The sequence below is a fragment of the Cucumis sativus genome, chromosome 7, assembly GCF_000004075.3.
Source record: "Cucumis sativus cultivar 9930 chromosome 7, Cucumber_9930_V3, whole genome shotgun sequence".
Classification (NCBI taxonomy): Eukaryota; Viridiplantae; Streptophyta; class Magnoliopsida; order Cucurbitales; family Cucurbitaceae; genus Cucumis; species Cucumis sativus.
Window position 1 is genome coordinate 4687907 of NC_026661.2, and position 18819 is coordinate 4706725.

General features: G+C 31.2%; 2 protein-coding genes across 3 annotated transcripts; one reads left to right on the forward strand and one right to left on the reverse strand.

Moving 5' to 3' along the window:
* Nucleotides 1-528: 528 nt before the first annotated feature.
* LOC101210582 (squalene monooxygenase SE2) lies at nt 529-5171 on the forward strand. Its single transcript, XM_004136871.3, has 8 exons — nt 529-861; nt 2483-2594; nt 2703-2877; nt 3253-3421; nt 3602-3820; nt 3954-4229; nt 4334-4612; nt 4720-5171. Exons 1-8 carry the CDS (start codon nt 622-624, stop codon nt 4822-4824), a joined length of 1575 nt encoding a protein of 524 aa, XP_004136919.1. The 5' UTR covers nt 529-621; the 3' UTR covers nt 4825-5171.
* Nucleotides 5172-5943: 772 nt separating this feature from the next.
* On the reverse strand, nt 5944-11198 carry LOC101210339 (DUF21 domain-containing protein At2g14520). Of its 2 annotated transcripts, none has more exons than XM_004136870.3 (11): nt 10784-11198; nt 8994-9070; nt 8823-8906; nt 8431-8544; nt 8256-8342; nt 7909-8048; nt 7726-7813; nt 6971-7044; nt 6757-6881; nt 6374-6639; nt 5944-6288 (listed from the first exon to the last, which is right to left on the reverse strand). In XM_004136870.3, exons 1-11 carry the CDS (start codon nt 10959-10961, stop codon nt 6244-6246), a joined length of 1278 nt encoding a protein of 425 aa, XP_004136918.1. In that variant the 5' UTR covers nt 10962-11198; the 3' UTR covers nt 5944-6243. The 2 variants fall into 2 exon arrangements, with proteins under 2 accessions (XP_004136918.1, XP_031744774.1); XM_031888914.1 differs by lacking the exon at nt 10784-11198 and adding an exon at nt 10018-10040.
* Between the last annotated feature and the right edge of the window lie 7621 nt (nt 11199-18819).

The following is an 18819-nucleotide window of genomic DNA, read 5'->3' on the forward strand; positions in this document are numbered from 1 at the left end:
GCTTACCTATGAAAGAGATCTTTGCATCAGTGTAGTAACTACATTTCAATGTCTTAATTAATTAGTCTATCTTGGAGATCGTTATATATCATACTATTTATACTTTCTCTCCTCTAACTGATATGAACTACTCGTGCATCAAATTATCAATTCAATTTATTAATCAAAATGTGAAAAGAAAGATAAAATTGAAAAATATAAAAATTACATCAAAAGTGTATTTAATAATTTTATATATGAGCGATTCATATCACTGATAGACAATACAGTAATGTGTAGTTACATATAACTTTAACGATGTTAAGACTGTCATTACCACCTTAGTTTCGATCTCATCCATTTATTAAGCGATTATTTCCAATATTAAGTACCATGTGAAGTAATTAAAATAAATGAGTAGCCTTTCTTTTCACCTACAAAAAATTAGGTGTATTAAATAAATAATAATAATAATTTTTATTATTATTAAAAGTAAGAAAATAAATAAGAATTTGGAGAGAGGAAAATTTGTGCTATAAAAAGACCTAAAAATCCTTCGTATCTCTCCCATATTCCTTTCTCAAACAATTCATCTCTCTCTCTCTCTCTCTTTCTCTCTTTCTCTCTATCTCTAAAACACAAATGGAGCTTCTATCGGCGGCTCTGTTTGGCCTTCTCTTGGCTTCCATCCTTCCTCTCATTTTCTTCTTCGCTTTCAGAGATGGAATCAACAACTCCTCCGCTCCCAATCCCATCCATCCCAAATCCATCAATTCCCCCGCCCCCCTCCAGATTCCCCCTCACTCCAACGACGACAACCCCGACGTCATCGTCGTCGGCGCTGGTGTCGCCGGCGCCGCTCTTGCTTTCACCCTCGCCAAGGTCCGTCGTCTATCTCTCGCATTTCCCTTTTCGTCTTTCATTTTGAATTTGCTTGTGTTTGTTATTATTATTATTAGAAGACGACGGATGCATTTTTTTCATTTGAATTCTAGTGGTTTAGCATCTCTTAATTTTTCCACAATTTTGAAAAGTATATATTGACATTTTATTTGTTTTCTAGTATGATATATATATATATATATATTTGTTCTTGTTGATTAAATTAATTTTGTGATTTATTAGAATTATGTATCCTAAATAGGAATAAAATTAGATTTTTTCAAGACTATTTTCTTTAATTTTAAATGTTATTGTAGGAAATTAGGAAATAGAACCTCAATTTTTTTTTCATATAATTTTACTTTAAACTCTAAACATATTTATGTTGTTTTATTTTGTTTCTAAATAATTTCTCTATTTTAGTTTCTTAATTTTCAAACAATATTACCACTTTTATTTTATTTATTTTCTTCCAATCTACTACACTAAATACTTAGCTTATAAGTCTCCCTATGTAATATATACACAATGAATCAAAATTTAATACTCTAAGAATTATTTTCTAAAACTCGAAAATTAATCATGAAAATCAAATCAAAATTAAGAAAAATTAGGAAAAATGGGAGCCGTACGTTGAATCTAATGAGTTTTTTTTTTTCTTTCTTTTTGGAAGAATGTAATAAGAACTTTGACTAAAAAACAAAAAACAACTATGTATAAATTTAGAAAATAAATAATAATTTCTTCCACTACTTTTTTTCATCTAAAAAAAGAATAATAATAAATTCTACTACTACCCAGCTAACAGCCAATTTGTGATATTAGAAAATGGTTCCAACTATTGAAACATACCATCAATGTTACATCAAATCAAATTATCAATCTAATTCCTTTAAAAAATTAAAGAAAAAAAATCAACATCTTCAACTTACAATTTTAAATCTCTTTAGTGAAATAATTTAGTTTATATTGTATATGGCCTAATAACAAATTTACACAAAAATCTAAAACATTACGTCTATTTATTTTGGGTATTCAAACAGAAAAAAGGGAAGCGGCAGAATTTGTTATATATATATTTATTTATTTATATGATTTTTAGCTGTCGAATTTTTGGATATATATAAAATATGTTGGCGTAATTAAGAAGTTTAATTAAATTAATTAATTACTTAAGGATTATAGAAAATGGAAATTGACTTTTTGTTTGATGTATTCAAATAATTAGAACTTCTGTTGGTAAGTAATTAAGAGTAGGGAGTTGTTGGCATGATTTATTTATTTATATATTTGAAGCCAATTGAGTTATTTTTTTTAAAAAAATAATTCTTTTTATTAATAAAAAATAATCGTTTAATTTCTCATTTAAATATTTTGAAACCCCAATTCTCAAATTTGGCTTCGTCCAATATCTAAAGTCTTTCCTTAATTTTTAAATTTTTTCTATTAATAAAATTTAATTTAATCTTCCAACTTTTAATAGACCTTACAATTATTATTGAGAGTTAATTTTTGTTAACTAATTAAAATTAAAATTGCTAAAGAAGAATTAAAATAATTAAAATAGAGAACATAAAATTTATTTTATTAACAATGGAGAGTTTTGGGTGTGAGATTGTAGGATGGAAGAAGAGTGCATGTAATAGAGAGGGACTTGACGGAGCCAGATCGAATCGTCGGAGAATTGCTTCAACCTGGTGGCTATTTGAAGCTCATCGAGTTAGGTCTTGAAGGTAACCCTCTTAAATTCCCATTTCTCATTTCTCCTTATTCTTCAATTTTTCCTAGAACTACACTTCTAATCCATTCCTTCTTCTGCTTTTTTAATCCATTTCCAACAGACAGTCTTAACGGAATCGAGGCTCAGCAGGTGTTTGGTTATGCCCTCTACAAAAATGGCAGGCACACCAGGTTGGCTTATCCTTTGGAGAAATATGATTCCAGTGTTTCTGGAAGAAGCTTTCACAATGGCCGTTTCATTCAGAGATTGAGGGAAAAGGCTGCTGCTTTTTCAAAGTAATTTACTCATTTTTCCCTTTTCTTTCTTGTTTTTCTTCTTGCTATACCCCGTTTTTTGTTCTTGATCTTTGCAACTGTCAGTTGTAGTTTCTGGGATTTTAGAAAGTTTTCATTTTAGTCCTTTTTTTTTTTTTTAATTTTATCCCCTTATGCTGGTATGTTATTTTACATTTTTTTCATTGATTTGGAATTGGTATGAAGCATGTTTCGGAGTGATTTTGAACATGGCAGAATGGGTTTGGTTGTTCTGACCATTTCAAAGATTTATGAACATGCCATCAAAACAAGTGCTTTGATTTTCGACATTTTTCTTCCTTTCCATTTCACTGATTCTTGGTTTATATCTGTTAATCAATTTTGATATCTTTCCAGTGTGAGAATGGAACAAGGGACTGTAACGTCCATAGTTGAAGAAGATGGGATTGTGAAAGGTGTGCAATATAAAACCAAGAATGGCAAAGAGTTGACAGCTTATGCTCCCCTCACAATTGTTTGTGATGGTGGCTTTTCGAATTTGCGTCGCAAGCTCTGCAAACCTCAGGTAATTCGTACGGAATGTATTGAAGAAGTATTCAAGTTCTGATCATCGATCAATATGTGCAAGTAATATTACAAGCAGTCATTTTATATTTAGTACAAGATGGAGTTAGAAGTTTGGAATACTTGATGCTTAAGCCCCTGATGATGTTCTCTTAAAACCTTGTCATGATCCTTCCTGCAGATTGACATTCCCTCATGCTTTGTTGGTTTGGTCCTGGAGAACTGCAAGCTTCCCCTTGAAAATCATGGACATGTTGTGCTAGCAGATCCATCGCCTATCTTGTTATACCCGATTAGCAATACGGAGGTACGCTGCTTAGTCGATATACCCGGCCAAAAAGTCCCTTCTGTTGCTAATGGCGAAATGGCACACTACTTGAAAACTGCTGTAGCTCCTCAGGTACCTTTACATATTGATTTCTCTTGCGGCTTTCTCAACTTTGTTCTGTATGTTTTTTTTTTCATTGGCACCTAGAAGTGCAAGAATCTGCCCTTTTGGCTCGCTTGTTGATTTTGAGAATTTCATATTCCAGCTACCGCCTGAGGTGTATCCTTCCTTCATTGCTGCAATCGATAAAGGAAACATAAAAAGCACAACAAATAGAAGTATGCCAGCAGCACCACAATCCACACCAGGAGCACTTCTCTTGGGTGATGCATTCAACATGAGACATCCTTTAACAGGCGGAGGAATGACCGTTGCTCTCTCTGATATCGTTCTGCTACGAGACCTTCTTCGACCCCTTTCAAATTTAAACGATGCTGATGTCTTGTCCAACTATCTCGAATCCTTCTACACTTTGCGCAAGGTATCACATACATACTAATAGAGTTAATTACCTCATTATACTAGTTGTGGCCCAACACCTCAAGCTTTCTTAAACTAATACTGGCTTTCATTCATCCCTTGCAGCCAGTGGCATCTACAATAAACACATTAGCAGGTGCCTTATACAGGGTGTTTTCTGCATCACCAGATCCAGCCAGGAAGGAAATGCGCGAAGCTTGTTTCGATTATTTGAGTTTAGGAGGTGTGTTTTCATCAGGACCAGTGGCTCTTCTCTCTGGTCTTAACCCACGCCCATTAAGCCTATTCTGTCACTTCTTTGCCGTTGCTATATACGGTGTTGGTCGGTTGCTAATCCCATTCCCCTCACCTAAGCGTATATGGATTGGAGTTCGGTTGATTACGGTACACATCTATCATCATCCAAATCCTGCTTACATCTGCATATAAACTTACATTATCTATTGAAAGGAGCATTTTTCTTAATTACATCTCAACTTTGAATGTTGTAGGTAGCAGCAGGCATAATTTTTCCCATAATAAAGGCTGAAGGAGTGAGACAAATGTTCTTCCCCGCAACAGTGCCTGCATACTACAGAACCCCTCCTATGTTGTGAAAGCAAAGGAACAAAGAAAAGAAAAACAAAAATCCATAACAAAAAAGAGAATTTCTGTGAAGAAAACCTTATTGTATTTAGTAGTACATTTCCCAAAGTCCAAAGAATTGGAGGAGGAAATGCTACTTATAGGAAAATGAACTTAAATGTAGAGTTTATCTCTTGAGCTTTATTCTATTATTATTTTTTTCATCTTTTTTCTCCTGTGTAGGAACAAAATTATGTTCACTTCAAAGCTTGATAAGATTCTCATGTACAATCAATCACTTATTTGTATACATCTTTCATGGCCAGCCAAGCATCTTTGTAATGACATTGCTCTCTGGTAGGGGAGTAAATTCGTTGAATTGGATTGTGATAATTTGTCTACAATACGTTCAAATAACTAAAATAATACAACATATCTAATACAAACTTCATATAAATACCATACGTAATATGTATGCATTATAATATATAAAAGTTAAACTAACAAAGCGTATAATTTTTTGGAGTGTATAAGTGTATAATTTTTTGATATAAAAGGTGAGGAACTAATAGGTTATAGGAGGAATTATGTGGCTGCTGAATTGGGCAAAGAAATGTATGCAAGGAAGGATCATAATTAATAGATAAAAGTTCACCAAACAAGTCCCAATTTCAACGTTATACCATAATCTCAACCGATAGATTAAGACATATAATCTATGTTAAAGGATATTTGGATCAAAATAATTATAATTAACACTTAAAAACCAAACACAACCAAAATGTACTTTTTTTTAACCCAATTCCTCAAGTATTAAAGACCTGTTTAGTTATCAATCTGAATTTTGTTATTTGAACAAACAAACATGTGTTTGACAAACTTAGGTTTATATTTCTGAAGAACAGAAACATTTTTATGTATTTATTATTGAATTCAAAATTTAGATAGAAATTCGTTTTATGTGATGTAACGTAAATCAAATTGTATTGAAATTTTGGTGGATAAAATTAGGAGTTAATCCCTATGATTGTAAAGGTTAAACTTCCTTTAATTTACCAAAATTCTCTCAAAAAATCCTTACCTTAGTAACCTTTTGCATAAAGACTAAGTTCTAACTATAAATTACAAATTCAAAGAGGGAGAGGGACAGATGCAGATGGAGATGATGGGAACTTTTTTTTATACAATAAAAGGGAAGAGAAAAGAAGAAACATATGCCAATCTGAAATTTGAGTTTCCCCTTCTTCTTCATACTAACATCTAAACATACTCATTCTCTGCTTCTACTACAACACGTACTTTCCTGCTTCTTATAATCCTCAAAATCTTCCATTTGAGTTTCGTAGGTTCCAAAATCTATAAAGAACATCAACAAATTCAACTAATATTTTCGTCATTATCTAACCGTGTGTATATAAGTAGAACCAACCATTCCCCTTCACTATCCACTATCATGAGTCCTCAAAATGATGATCTGTCTCATCAAAGATCTCCTCCTGTGAAAAAAATGCATGCCTATACTTTTAAGAAAAGAAACAACTAATCAACATTTACTTCATGTCCAAAATGAGCAGTTCGTACCTGTAAAAGTTCTTCAATGACATCCTCCATTGTTATGACGCCGACAGCTTCTTCTTCCTCGGCGAGCTTAGGAAGAGGGCTTCCGTCTATCTGGAGGATATCAGAGTACATATCTTTTGTCCATTTCTTGCTTCTAGAGCCACTCCTGAATGAATTGTTTGAGGTGGGAAAGCTTTTCCATTTCTGAAGTGGCCTCTTGTTCTTCAAAGTTTTTTCTTGTGGGGGCTTTTCACCATCCACATCAATTCTAACATCTTTCTGAGAATCTAGTTTGAGAAAGCACTTCAATTAATACAATGCCATTAAGGAACCAGAATCTGAAAAGTTCAAACAGATTAATTTGTGAATAACAAAGTTACAAACACAGAGGTAGGTATATATACCGTCACTCGTTTTATCATCAGATTTCCCATTCATTTTGTTGCACTGTTTAACAACAATGGCCATGTGGCTATGACCTTTCTGGAACTCATTCAAAATGTCATACAATGGCATAGTTTCTGGAACCCTGTAACAGAATTACGTAACATCAGAGTGACAACTAGAATTTGAACCGTCAAATCTGAAACAAGAATGTTATTTCTGTCACTAATGTACCTAGGAATTCTTCGAATGGTGACACTTTTTACTGGAACTTCATCATCTGGGTGGATAGTAAGCAAATTTTTAACCTAATACAAAAAAACAGAAGTGTTAAACAAAAAGAGATATTACCTTTTGCAAGGGAGGACAGTTGCATTTGGAAAAGTTGGATATAAGAATACAGATAAGGTGAGACATTAACAGAAAATTGCTAGAAAGTGTGCTTGCTGATAAAGAAAAATGGGAGTAAAGCCTCCAGCTTAGCATCAAAGTGAATAGGTAAAAATGATCTGAAGAGTATTTGCAGAGGTTGGAACCAATCTCAAATTTACTTGACTAAAATTTGAAATGTCAATGAATACAGGGAAATTAATAATATTGTTCTAAGGAAATATGAAAAGAAAATGTATCCCTGACCAAGCACCAACTATCGTCACCATATATACATTATATATTATTCCTATGTTTTCACTTTTGATCCCTGAATTGGATACTTATTACTTCTAATATTAGAATTCAGGTCATCGAACACATCCCTGAATCAGATGCTTTTTTAAGATCACCCTTTCCTTTTTACGAAAACAGAAAAAGAAAGATAAACAAAAACAAACAAAAGACAGACCACAAAAGTTTCAACTACAAACTGTACTATAACAACCAATAATAGTAGAAGAAATTGACTGCTCAGAAGAGACCTCTAAGAAAGTCAGGACTTCTTGTATAGAGAGGTTGTTTGATGTATACGAAGCAGAGATGATTAACAAGTTTACCAGGATAAGACCAATGATGTTGGTTGGTTCTTCATAATAAACTGGCACCCTGCTATGCCCTTTCTCGAGAACAAGATTCATCAAATTCCTGTGCAATCATAACAAGTACTTCAGAAGCTATAAATCGGATTAACTTATTGTAAAGGTGAGTTATTTGTTGTCTAACTTCCAACATGAAATTACCTATCGAGCTTCGCATTGATGTCAATAGCAAACGTTTCAGATATAGGAGTCATGGCGTCACCAGCTGTCTTCTCACTCAATTCAAGAGCTCCAGCAATAATAGTGGTTTCATCATGTGTCAGCTCTCCCCCCTTTCCAGCCTATAACAGGTTAATAACATCAGGCATTAGTAAATAAAAATTGACAACAGAAAAGAAAAGCGAAGAAGTTTGCATAAGAAAGCATGTTGCTACTCTACCAAAGATTTAAAATAAATATGATCACACACCTGACACCCATACGTAGAGTCAGATCTTACAAGAATAGATAAAAATCAAATTGTATGGGCATTAAACCCACATTTATACCTCATTACCGTGCAAATTGACAAGTGTTTTTAGTTCAGCTCGACGGAAAAGAGCTACACGTCCATGGCCCAGTAGAAAGTCTAGTAGCTGGAAATCACATTTAGCATGAAAAAGTAAGGAACCATTTTGAACAATAATGTAGTAAATTTAAGTAACCCAAGTCCTCATTGTCTACCTTGCTGATTGGATATGCAACAGGGAAGCAAATCCAAACAAGAACACGGACAAAAGGAGCAACTGTTGCTCCAATTGCCAAACCATACCGAGAGCAAACAGACTGTGGTATAATCTGTACATAAAAAGTAAATAGATATTTAATAATTAAATATACCCCTGAAATTTGGCATCAGCTGAAAATTGTGAATTGAGGCGCATCAATAAAGCCAAAAGTAGCAACTGTGAAGAATAGACAACTCTGGCTAATTGTCCACATTTATTAGTTGTACATCCACAATGGTACAATGCAGGTTAATCCTTGAGAGAGCTTGCAAATTTTTATTGAAATAAAAAAGAACAAGTAATCCAAACATGAAAAAGGAAAGCCATTCCCTAGATAATTGCTCTAACCTCGCCAAATAGAAGAATCAATGTAACTGAGATTAAAATAGCACCCCAAGCTGTAACCAAGCTATCAAGGAAAATAGGAAGTGCCTGCACGGACAGTTAATTCAAATGTTGAGCATTTTTTCCAGAATTTAATGTATTTGGTCAATCTCCTTCACACTTATTTAAATGTACCTCCATGGCTGCTGCATTGCATATCAGTAGGGTGCATAGCAATAAATGCTGGTTTTTGACAACTGGCAATATCTTTGCTGTACAAAACCAAGTAAATTATTAAGGAGAAGTTTCAATCACAATATCACAAACTCATATTGAAGTTTAAACAGAAAAGCATTATAAAGAGGCTGGGGGGGTCATCAGAAGTACAGAAGAGTAAAAAGCCACGTTCCTCAAAACCTTAAGACAGCAAAATATAACATTTTAACAAATTTTCCTTGTATCTGATAGAATTTGTCGTATAGGAAAATGTCACATATAAGCATGTGCATTTACTCCTGAAAATCAATTCTTGTTCATCTTCCTAGTTATTCTTTACTGTTTGGCTTCAGCATGGAGTAATCTCCTTGTAGTTTGTTAAATAAGAAACACAGAAAAACAGAACATTACAAATTGTCGGATTCTTATTCTCAAGTGCAATATATACCAGAAAAAGAAAAATAACATAGTTATGTATTTTAACCTACAAGAAACAAAGTTCAACAAGACGATATCAAATTTTCAAGAATTAGGAAATATCAACTACGAAGTTCAAGTCAACCAAGCAAGCATTCTTGTTTGTTCTTCTTTTTCAGTTTCTTAGTACAATAGCTGCAGAGTGAGGGATTAAATCATCCACTTTTACAATGGTAACCGGTGTCTTGTCCATTGAACTATGCTCAAATTGGTAGAAAAGTTTGCTAATAACTACTACATTTCCCAAATAAAATTACTGGTCAAGCACCAAAATACACTAGGAGAAACATTTCTAGATTTAATTTTTAATAATGTCAGAATAAGTGGAAGAAGCTAACAATCTCTAAGATCGATTTCTCATCAAAGACAATACGAGATATAAATTAACACAATGCAGTATCAATGCTTTCTTTTTTCTATGGTAACACAATCCAACGGTAACCTGAAGGATATGCCATTTTAGAGATATTAACTCGAAGTCTCAAAGGTCAATAAAACGAAAGTTGAATCGTTCAACATTTAGTACCTCTCCTTTAAAGGTCACATGTTCCAATCCCCTCTCCACTCATCTCCTTCGTAAAGTATTGAATATCAAGGGAAAAAAAACAAAACTCAATAACCTTAGCCAGATGGAACAATAAAAAAATCTTCGGAAACAAAAAGAGGAAAGTCCCTTGCACGTTAGGGTTTAAGATCTTCCAAAGTCGTCAATATACCAAAGCGGTACGTAACTTACAAGCTATAGTTTCACTGTTACATTTTGTCGATATATACATTCTTTCATACTCACAGCTTGTAGAAAGTACATTGAAAAGACGTCATACTAACCCTTCCTTTGACTCAAACAACAAATCAAAAATGAAAACAGAACAAAAAAATTCATCAGACTCCTCATCGCAACTTTTCTCTGCTTCAAGCAAGAATTCGAAAATTTAAAAACAAAAAAAATTAAATTAAAAAAGAAACTATATGAACCCCACCGCCTAAATATTTATCCTTATCACAATTCCCGATTGCCAATTTCCAGTTTCCAATTTCCAATCATATAGTACTCGAAATGTTCAACTCATTCCGTTATTAAATGAGAAAAAAAAAAAAACAGGGGAATTCCCAAATTAAAAAGGAAAATGGGAAAAGGGAGAACGAAAGATACCGAATAACACAAGAATTAGTAACTAATGAAAGCAAACGTACTAACAAACGGCCCCACATAATAAATGAAGAAACGGATCGATTAAACAATGAAAGCAGAGTAAAGAAGAAGAAGAAAAAGAAGAAAAGGGAAAGCTTACCGGCGTGTATGCGGTCCTTGGGGGTACCAGACTTGGCAAGAACTTCAAGATCGACGAGACTCATGGACATGAGGCCAAGGGTGAGACCGGACATCAAGCCGGCGAAGAGGACCAAAAGAACGATGATAAGAATATGGATGAAGAAATTGGGGGTGCAGCATTCGTATTCGACGGCCATTCAAACCGGCCGGCGGTGAGTTGAGGAAATAGGAAAATTTAAGAAAAGGGGTTGAGTTAGAGAGGTTGGCGGTGGACAAGAGCCATTAGAGAAACAGTGGGAGAGAAAAGAGGGATTTGTATATATAGATAGAAATGAGAGAGAAAGAGAAGAGAGAGAGAATATACGTTTGATCAGAGAGAGAGAGAGGTGAACGTGTAGGTGTACATTAGAGACAGAGAGAGAGAGAAGAAGGTGGTGATGATGAATGATGATAATGGTAGAGGAGAAGAGGAGAAGAGGAGAAGGGCCTATTTCAAAATTAATACTTTTTTAGGGACCTAACTGCAATAATGATGATAAAAAAAAACTCAATATTTAATAAGTTCTTCACATTATTTTCAGCCTAAAAATATCAAAGAGTGAAAAACGTTTTCTTTTTTAATTAATTAATTAAAGTTTTTTTCACGGTTTAGGGTATAGGAAAGATAGAAGTTTTCTAGTTCAATCGATCGTTTTTCACTCCTAGGCTTTTCATTTACTTCGTGGGGTTCATCCTATTCCTTTTGATAGGCTTTCTTTATCTGAATTCATGTGTAAAGCAAAAATAGAAGATAGACGAGAACTATGAATGAATTGCGTTTTTTTCGTTCGAATGATCGCTTTTATTCATTGAATTTCAAAAAGTAGAAAAATAGTATGATATTCAAATTTAAGGTTAAGTTGTAATTTAACATTTTAAAAGATTTAGTACGTACAACAACAAAAACAAATACGAGGATGGCAGGTTGACTCTTTGACTTAAAAAATATATCTCTTATATCTCAATTGGTGTTGAGTTATGATGACAAGTGATAAAGCTTTACATGTGGCATGAGACGTAATGACTAACTTGGTATAAAATTTATAAGGAATTCAACCACTTAATTAAAGAAGAGAGTGGTTGTAACCCACCTCTTTTAGAAAATGAAGCTCGTGTTCTTATTTCCATTTTTTTTTTGCAGGAGACTGAAGACATACATTTTATATGCCTTGTGGGAAATGTATCACGTTGTAGGACATTGCGATCTAGTTGAGGTTACTGATGGATAGGAAGTATGTTGAAGGATCATTACGTTAATGTATAACTGGAAACAAGTACGTGAAGATTTATTGAAAATTCTACCACCTGAAATGAAATATCAAAAGTTAAGCCTTCTATGGTTTGCCAAACAGTTCGTAGAATTATCACCAGATGCTGACGTTATGAGCATCTAAAGATATGCATGTGCGTACATTATGCAAACTCAGTGAAGGTTTGTCTTTTTTAGATATCCTATTTTTTACGATAGTTTTTTTAAAAAAATTACTTTTAAAAAAGCAATTTAATTAGTTCTAGGAAAGTCAGTATAATAACTAACATACAATACAATAACGACAATAAAATTTGTGGTTTAAATCTTCCACTCCTATTATACGAACCACCAGTCGAATAATTTAGGTTAAATATTAAAATACCAACAAACTTTATTTAAAATATTTTAAAGATTCTATAATTCTATATTATATAACTATGATATCATATTTTAAAAAGAGGAGAAGAAGAAGAAAAAATAGAATTGTGGATGTGTTTTTATTCTATGTGTCCATGTGGATTATTTATTGTCATTCTACCAAAGTTTAATATTACTTTTGGTGGAGTTTGTGTCACCATTATTTAACATTATTTAATTAACATTTTTCCCTATTTATAGATTAATTTTAATTAAACACATTAATTTAGGTATTATTAATTTTTTCATACAAAGGGTGAAATCAAAACATTCTCTAAATAATGATTGGTGTAAAAGTAAGTTTATTTTCCACAATTAGGTTAATTAATTTGTCATTTTTACACCAAAGTATTCAACTAAGTTCTATATTTCTAATTTTAGAAAGTTTATTCTAAATTGTTTTTTAATATATCATTGTTTCTTTCTCTATTTTTGTATTTCTAAATGTGATAAATAAATTGAAAAAGCAATCCACGTGGCATGCATTACTCATAAAAGGGAAAATTATAAATTTAATTTCACCTATATGATTAATTTGTTTATCTCATTCATCATAGTTGACCTTTTTATTTTGCTTAAATAGTTCCATCAATTTCAAATTTTCAAACATAATTTCATGTTATGAAATATGAATTAATATAAAAAACGCCACTATTTCTCGATGATATAGACTTTGGCAAATTATTGTCATATTCTATCACGTATGTAGACTATTATAGTCGTCTATATCACTATCTATCACTAATAAACCCTTGACACTTCGAGCTATATATATTATTTGTAAATATTTTGATTCATTTAAAATAGTTATCTAGTTTTAATATTGAAAAGCCAGTAAAATTCAAAATTTTCCAAAACTTTATTATCATAGGGTTAGTTATCTTCGATACTTAGCCATTAGGTCTTAATGACTGACCTATGATAGTCAATCCTACGGCCTACGTCCATACTTAGCTAAAGAAATTCTCTAGTTCGATAGTTGATTCAACATGTCAGTCTTCATATCTACAAACATTATGCCAATTGAGTTGTATGTACTCCTTTCGAGAAAGAAATTTTTAATGGTAACCTATCATTTGTGATGTTATTGATGAAATATTTACTATTTCATAATGTTCATCGATCCATAGTAAAATTACATGGTGTAATTGAAATGAGATCTTATTGATGAATCGTCAACCGCAATAAATATTAATTAAATTGCGTCTCTTGATCACATGTACTTAAATAGTTTATAAACCTAATTTATCCTCTTAACGGTAACCTATCATTTGTGACATTTTTCACAATTCTCTTATTGTATAACATAACGGTATCTATAACCGTGACAGTATTGAATTTGTAACGAACTTTGATTATAAACGAAAAAGTGAAGCTCGTATTACATTAAGATTAAGATTAATAAAACACGTATAATGATCAAAATCAGACCCACTTGTATTGGGGATGAATAATCTATGTATCTAACAAACGTAAAAGAATCATTTATCAACAAACCCTAATAATCGACCCTATGGGTGTTGGCCATTTAGTTTTGTCTACGCACGACGTGTCGCGTCAAACTTGTACGGCTCATTTTTCCGTCATGTCGTTTTCACTATTAAATCTTCCTGGGACCCATCCCTCCAGTGGTTCGTTCTGTTTGGACATAAAAAAGAAAAAAAAAAAAATATATATATATATATATATATAATAACAAAATTATTATTACTATTTTTTCTAATTCCAATTCTTTAATTTGCTTTTTCTTCATCTCCAAAAAGTTTGTATTATTATTTTCCTTTCCAGAAATAAATGTTGAATTATTTTCGAGAAAAAAAATTATTATCTTTAGGTATTAATAAAATATTTACTATTTTTATACATTTGCTTTTTCCCTTTCCCTTTTCTTTTAATTCAATTATATACTTCTTTCCCTAATAAAATTTTAACTATATATATATAAGATTTAAACCAATATATATTGCATGGAAACGCTAACATCTTATACAGTACAATACGTAACGAGACGTGGTGTTTGACCACCATCACTCCGAAAATCATGTTATATTAGTAATAACTAACAGAGAGAGTTAGATAATAGAGAATTCATGATTTTTTCAATGTATCTTACTAGAGGATACCGAGTTATAAGGCCTTGTGGTGTCGACTTTCCTTTCATGCCTCTTCTTCCGTCTTGCATTTCTTCTATAAGTCATTTTGCTATCTAGTCTTAACTCTCTCCTTAATTCCTTCTATCCTTTGTTCTTTCCTTTCGCCTCTTGGGAACTTGTACCACTCCGTGGACAAGTGAAGAAAGAGTTTCTCCAATAGCTACTTTCAAAACCTACACTGCCGCAATCGAAACTATTTCCTAGCTACTTTCTTGTGACACTCATTTCCAAATTATAGTCATTGTAAATGGACTCAAGCAACATGGTTAGCTTAATAGACAAAAATTTAGTCATAACTTGACTACCAAACTACCATGGCTAACCCTATCTCCATACTTGGGCATTGTTTTTTCTCTCTCACGTATGTCAGATCCTATAACAGAGTTTTCCTTTATAGTTAGGAATTAACCTTCGTATCTCTAATAGTTAGCAAAATAAAATTTCTTCTCTTCGTGGATCTTATCAACGAAAATTGTGTTATGACAACCCACCAAGTCAGCCTCTTGCTATTATTTGTTTTTTCTTTTGTAGATAATGATTGTTATTATTTAATTGCAACTTGGAAACATAATTCTCTTCATGTATTAATTAATCACATGAGTTCTCAAGATTTGAAGGAATATTTTGTATATGGAATATACTGAAATATATCCAAACACATAATCTGAAATGATGTTTATGACATAATTATTTAAATATATAGCAAATGGGAAAAGAAAATATTATTGCTTTTCACATGCCTTTTGTTTTAATTTGTAAGCTTAATTAATTTTTAAATTAAATCTAATAAAGTACTTCCTGATCTTCATCATTTTAAATATATATACAATTTGTTAAGATATAAAAAGAAAAATAAAAAAGAAAAGAAAAGGAATTTCTTGGTGCAATGATAGATTGAAATCTTAATTTAATCCAACAATTACGAACGTAACCCAACACACGTATTGATTATCAATTTGAAAATTTTCCTTTTATGTTGTAGTAATAGAGTTTGTTAAATTTCTTACTTGAACACGCAATTAAAAGTTTGATCGTGCCACAAATAAAATAGCACACGCATTTGTATGATTAGGTTGCATGAACTAGAACGAGAATTGAATTTAAATAGTTGTGTTAGGGTAGAAAATTTAGTTTATAGAAATCTAAATTTAGTAGGATTTTATTATAATTGCATTGAAGTCCTCAAAGTGAAAATATTTTGGAAGAGGGGATGGGGCAAATAACAAAGTCCAGCTCATTAGACAATAATACTATTTTGTATTGGACTAAGATTTGTGGGTCATACACCTTTGATTACATAATATAATGTTTCGAGAAATTTTCATTTCATATATTTTTCAACGTGAAATATTAAAAAAAAACGTTTCTAAAAATAGTAAAATAAACTAAAATATTTACGACATATAATAAAATTTTAGATTTCATCCATGAAAGACTGATAAAAGCGAAATGATTTCTCATTATTTCAATTGAAGTAATGAGCCTCACAATATTGTGAGGCTCATTACTTCAACTAGTCCCCGTGTTCCTCGAATGGATCTTCTATCATTGTCTATCAATCAATGTTTATTATTGATATAATAAAAAAATCTGCTATATTTTATAATTTTTTTTGTTAAATTTATTATTATTGTTATTATTTGACATTATCTTTTTTTTAAATAGTAAAATTTCATATTTTATCAACAACTTAAATTGACAATAATTTATCTATTTAAAATTGTTAAATTGTGTTCCTATTCCTCGTGATTTGTTATAAAATGCATATAATTTTTTCTCTCATTTTTTCCCATAGTTTTTGTTAGAGATTTATTTTTAACCGGAATAAGTATTATTGTTATATTAGGACTACGATAACATAGGCATGATCATTCCTAGCATGACGTGATATAAAATGTGGTAGTGCGTTATGACGTAAGCATAATGATAGACTTTATATATTTGCAAAGGACGAATAGTTAAATATATACGTACTTATAAATGTGTCATTCATAGAAAAAAAACAACTTTAAGACTATTGACGGTTAAGGGTTTGAAATTTATTACTAAATAATTTGAAAAAGTATGAGCTATATGCTTGAAATCTTTTCGTTTGTACTTTTGTAAATTTAACGATTTATATCGTCCTTCTAATTTCATTTAAAAACATTCTTTTTATGTATTTTTCTTAACCACGTTATCTTAATTCATTAATGTATCTCTCAATACACCTTTAAAAGGTTTTAAAGGTTCGAGTTATTTTTTTCCCCTGAGAATAATAATTCTTTATGTTACTTTTTTTTTTTGTTTTGGTCTAAAGAGAAAGAAAGCATATGGCACACATAAGATATGATTTGATGTGAAAAAGCATATACATGTGTGTGAGTATCAAATAAAGTGATAAATGTATTAAAAGAAGAAAGAAATTAGGAAAAGTTAGGAGACAATATCAAAATTTCTTATCTTGTTTGTTGAGTTTTGTTTTGCCATCTTTTCTATGTTGGAAAGTGCTTAGGACAAAGATTCTCTTTCACTTTTTTGTTAATCAAATACTAAACTCGTTTTTAATTTATTAGAGGAAGATTGTAAGTATATAAGTGAGGATTACTATCATCAGTGAAGTATGATTGTAATTATATTCTAGAGGTTCATTTGGAGTCCATTTGAGATCCCGAGGTGTTACAATAGAGGAAATTGCGTTTGAAAGTAGTTTTTCTCTCGTCTCTTTATTTTTTCTTCTAGTTGTTGTAATGTCATATGAAAATATGATTGATTTTATTATTTGATTTGACTTTGGTAGTTTGCAATCCTCCGTTTCAAAACTAACTACATAAAATCATATCAAATCATTGTTCAACATATGTCCAATCAAAGTTTCTATTTGTGTAACTATTAGTAATAGTAGTTAACATCACATATCAAAATTCACATATCATCGATAATCATTTATAAAATCGTTAGACACTACACATGTATAGACCTCTTGAAACTTACAAGGTCCCAAATATTATTACTATGCTACTACACATTTCAGCAACGGTTTTATTGATTTGTAATAGTGTAACGATCTAATTCTTTCTATCCTAATTATAAACGAAGAACAAGTTTACTTTTAAGTAAATGGAGATTGAATCTCGATTTTGGATATTAGCTTTTGAGAAATGATTATTTATTTAGGAAAAATCAAATCAATCAAACTTGCCAATTTTTTTGGTTAATCATATTGACTATGCCTATTATTAATTATACATCAATTATTATGGCTTCCATTTTGTAAAATATAGCCTCAAAGTTATTGGACCCTACCTTAACAAAAATATTGTTTGTTCAATTATATAGTTTTGGATGATTGGATTTGAGATCATGTTTGAACACAAAATAATAATAAATCAAAATAGACATTTTCAAAATCTTTTCTCCAAATTTCAACCCTAATTGTTAAATAAACTTATTTACTTTCCAATCGATTACTTATAACGATAGAAATTTATTTTTACGATTTATAAAATCACTCTAAAACATATGATGTTAATGATAAACGTTTAATTTGCCTATATCAATTTATTTAGAAGTTAATTTTTTTATCGGAAAATTTTATTTCTCGTCTAATAAAAAAGTTATAAAAACTAAAAGGATGATGAGAGTTACATTGTTATGGCATGATCTTAGTTTTATAAAGAGAAAACCTTTCGAAGATGATTTTTTTTTTCTACGTGAATAGGTCGAGAATGCATGTCTTAATCATCTACTAAGTATTTCATCACATAATACTTGATTTTGCAATAAATTTGGCTTCTTCGTAACATTAAATTCTTGTAGACATGAAACGTTTTCATAGATACAACATCAACATAAAAAGTATATCGACACAACGTATATGTATCCTTGTTAAAATGTATAAAATATTTATATACCAATTATTTTATTTCATTAATATTTTAGTAGAATTTTGTTCAAATTGAGGCCTCCAAATCTAACTGGCTAAAGAAAAATATGAAAATTTCAATCATTTTCCTCCACATCAACACTACAAAACTACCTAATAATTAACTTAAAAATCATATGGTTATTAGTTCAAACCAACCCTAATAAATTCATATAATCACTTGAAAATATTTATATTTTAGACATTTATGAAATTATTGTTGTGAATTGCTTGATGATAAATTGTTTAGGGCCCAATAATAGCTGGGCCAGGCCCAAAAATAGTTGAGT

Coding starts and splice junctions, on each gene's coding strand:
- LOC101210582 (XM_004136871.3), top strand. CDS start 622: ATGGAGCTTCTATCGGCGGCTCTGTTTGGCCTTCTCTTGGCTTCCATC. Junction 2,595..2,702: donor CATCGAGTTAGGTCTTGAAG/GTAACCCTCTTA, acceptor CATTTCCAACAG/ACAGTCTTAACGGAATCGAG. Junction 3,821..3,953: donor AAACTGCTGTAGCTCCTCAG/GTACCTTTACAT, acceptor TTCATATTCCAG/CTACCGCCTGAGGTGTATCC.
- LOC101210339 (XM_004136870.3), bottom strand. CDS start 10,961: ATGGCCGTCGAATACGAATGCTGCACCCCCAATTTCTTCATCCATATT. Junction 6,640..6,756: donor TGATGATAAAACGAGTGACG/GTATATATACCT, acceptor TTCTCAAACTAG/ATTCTCAGAAAGATGTTAGA. Junction 6,289..6,373: donor TCATTGAAGAACTTTTACAG/GTACGAACTGCT, acceptor TTTTTTTCACAG/GAGGAGATCTTTGATGAGAC.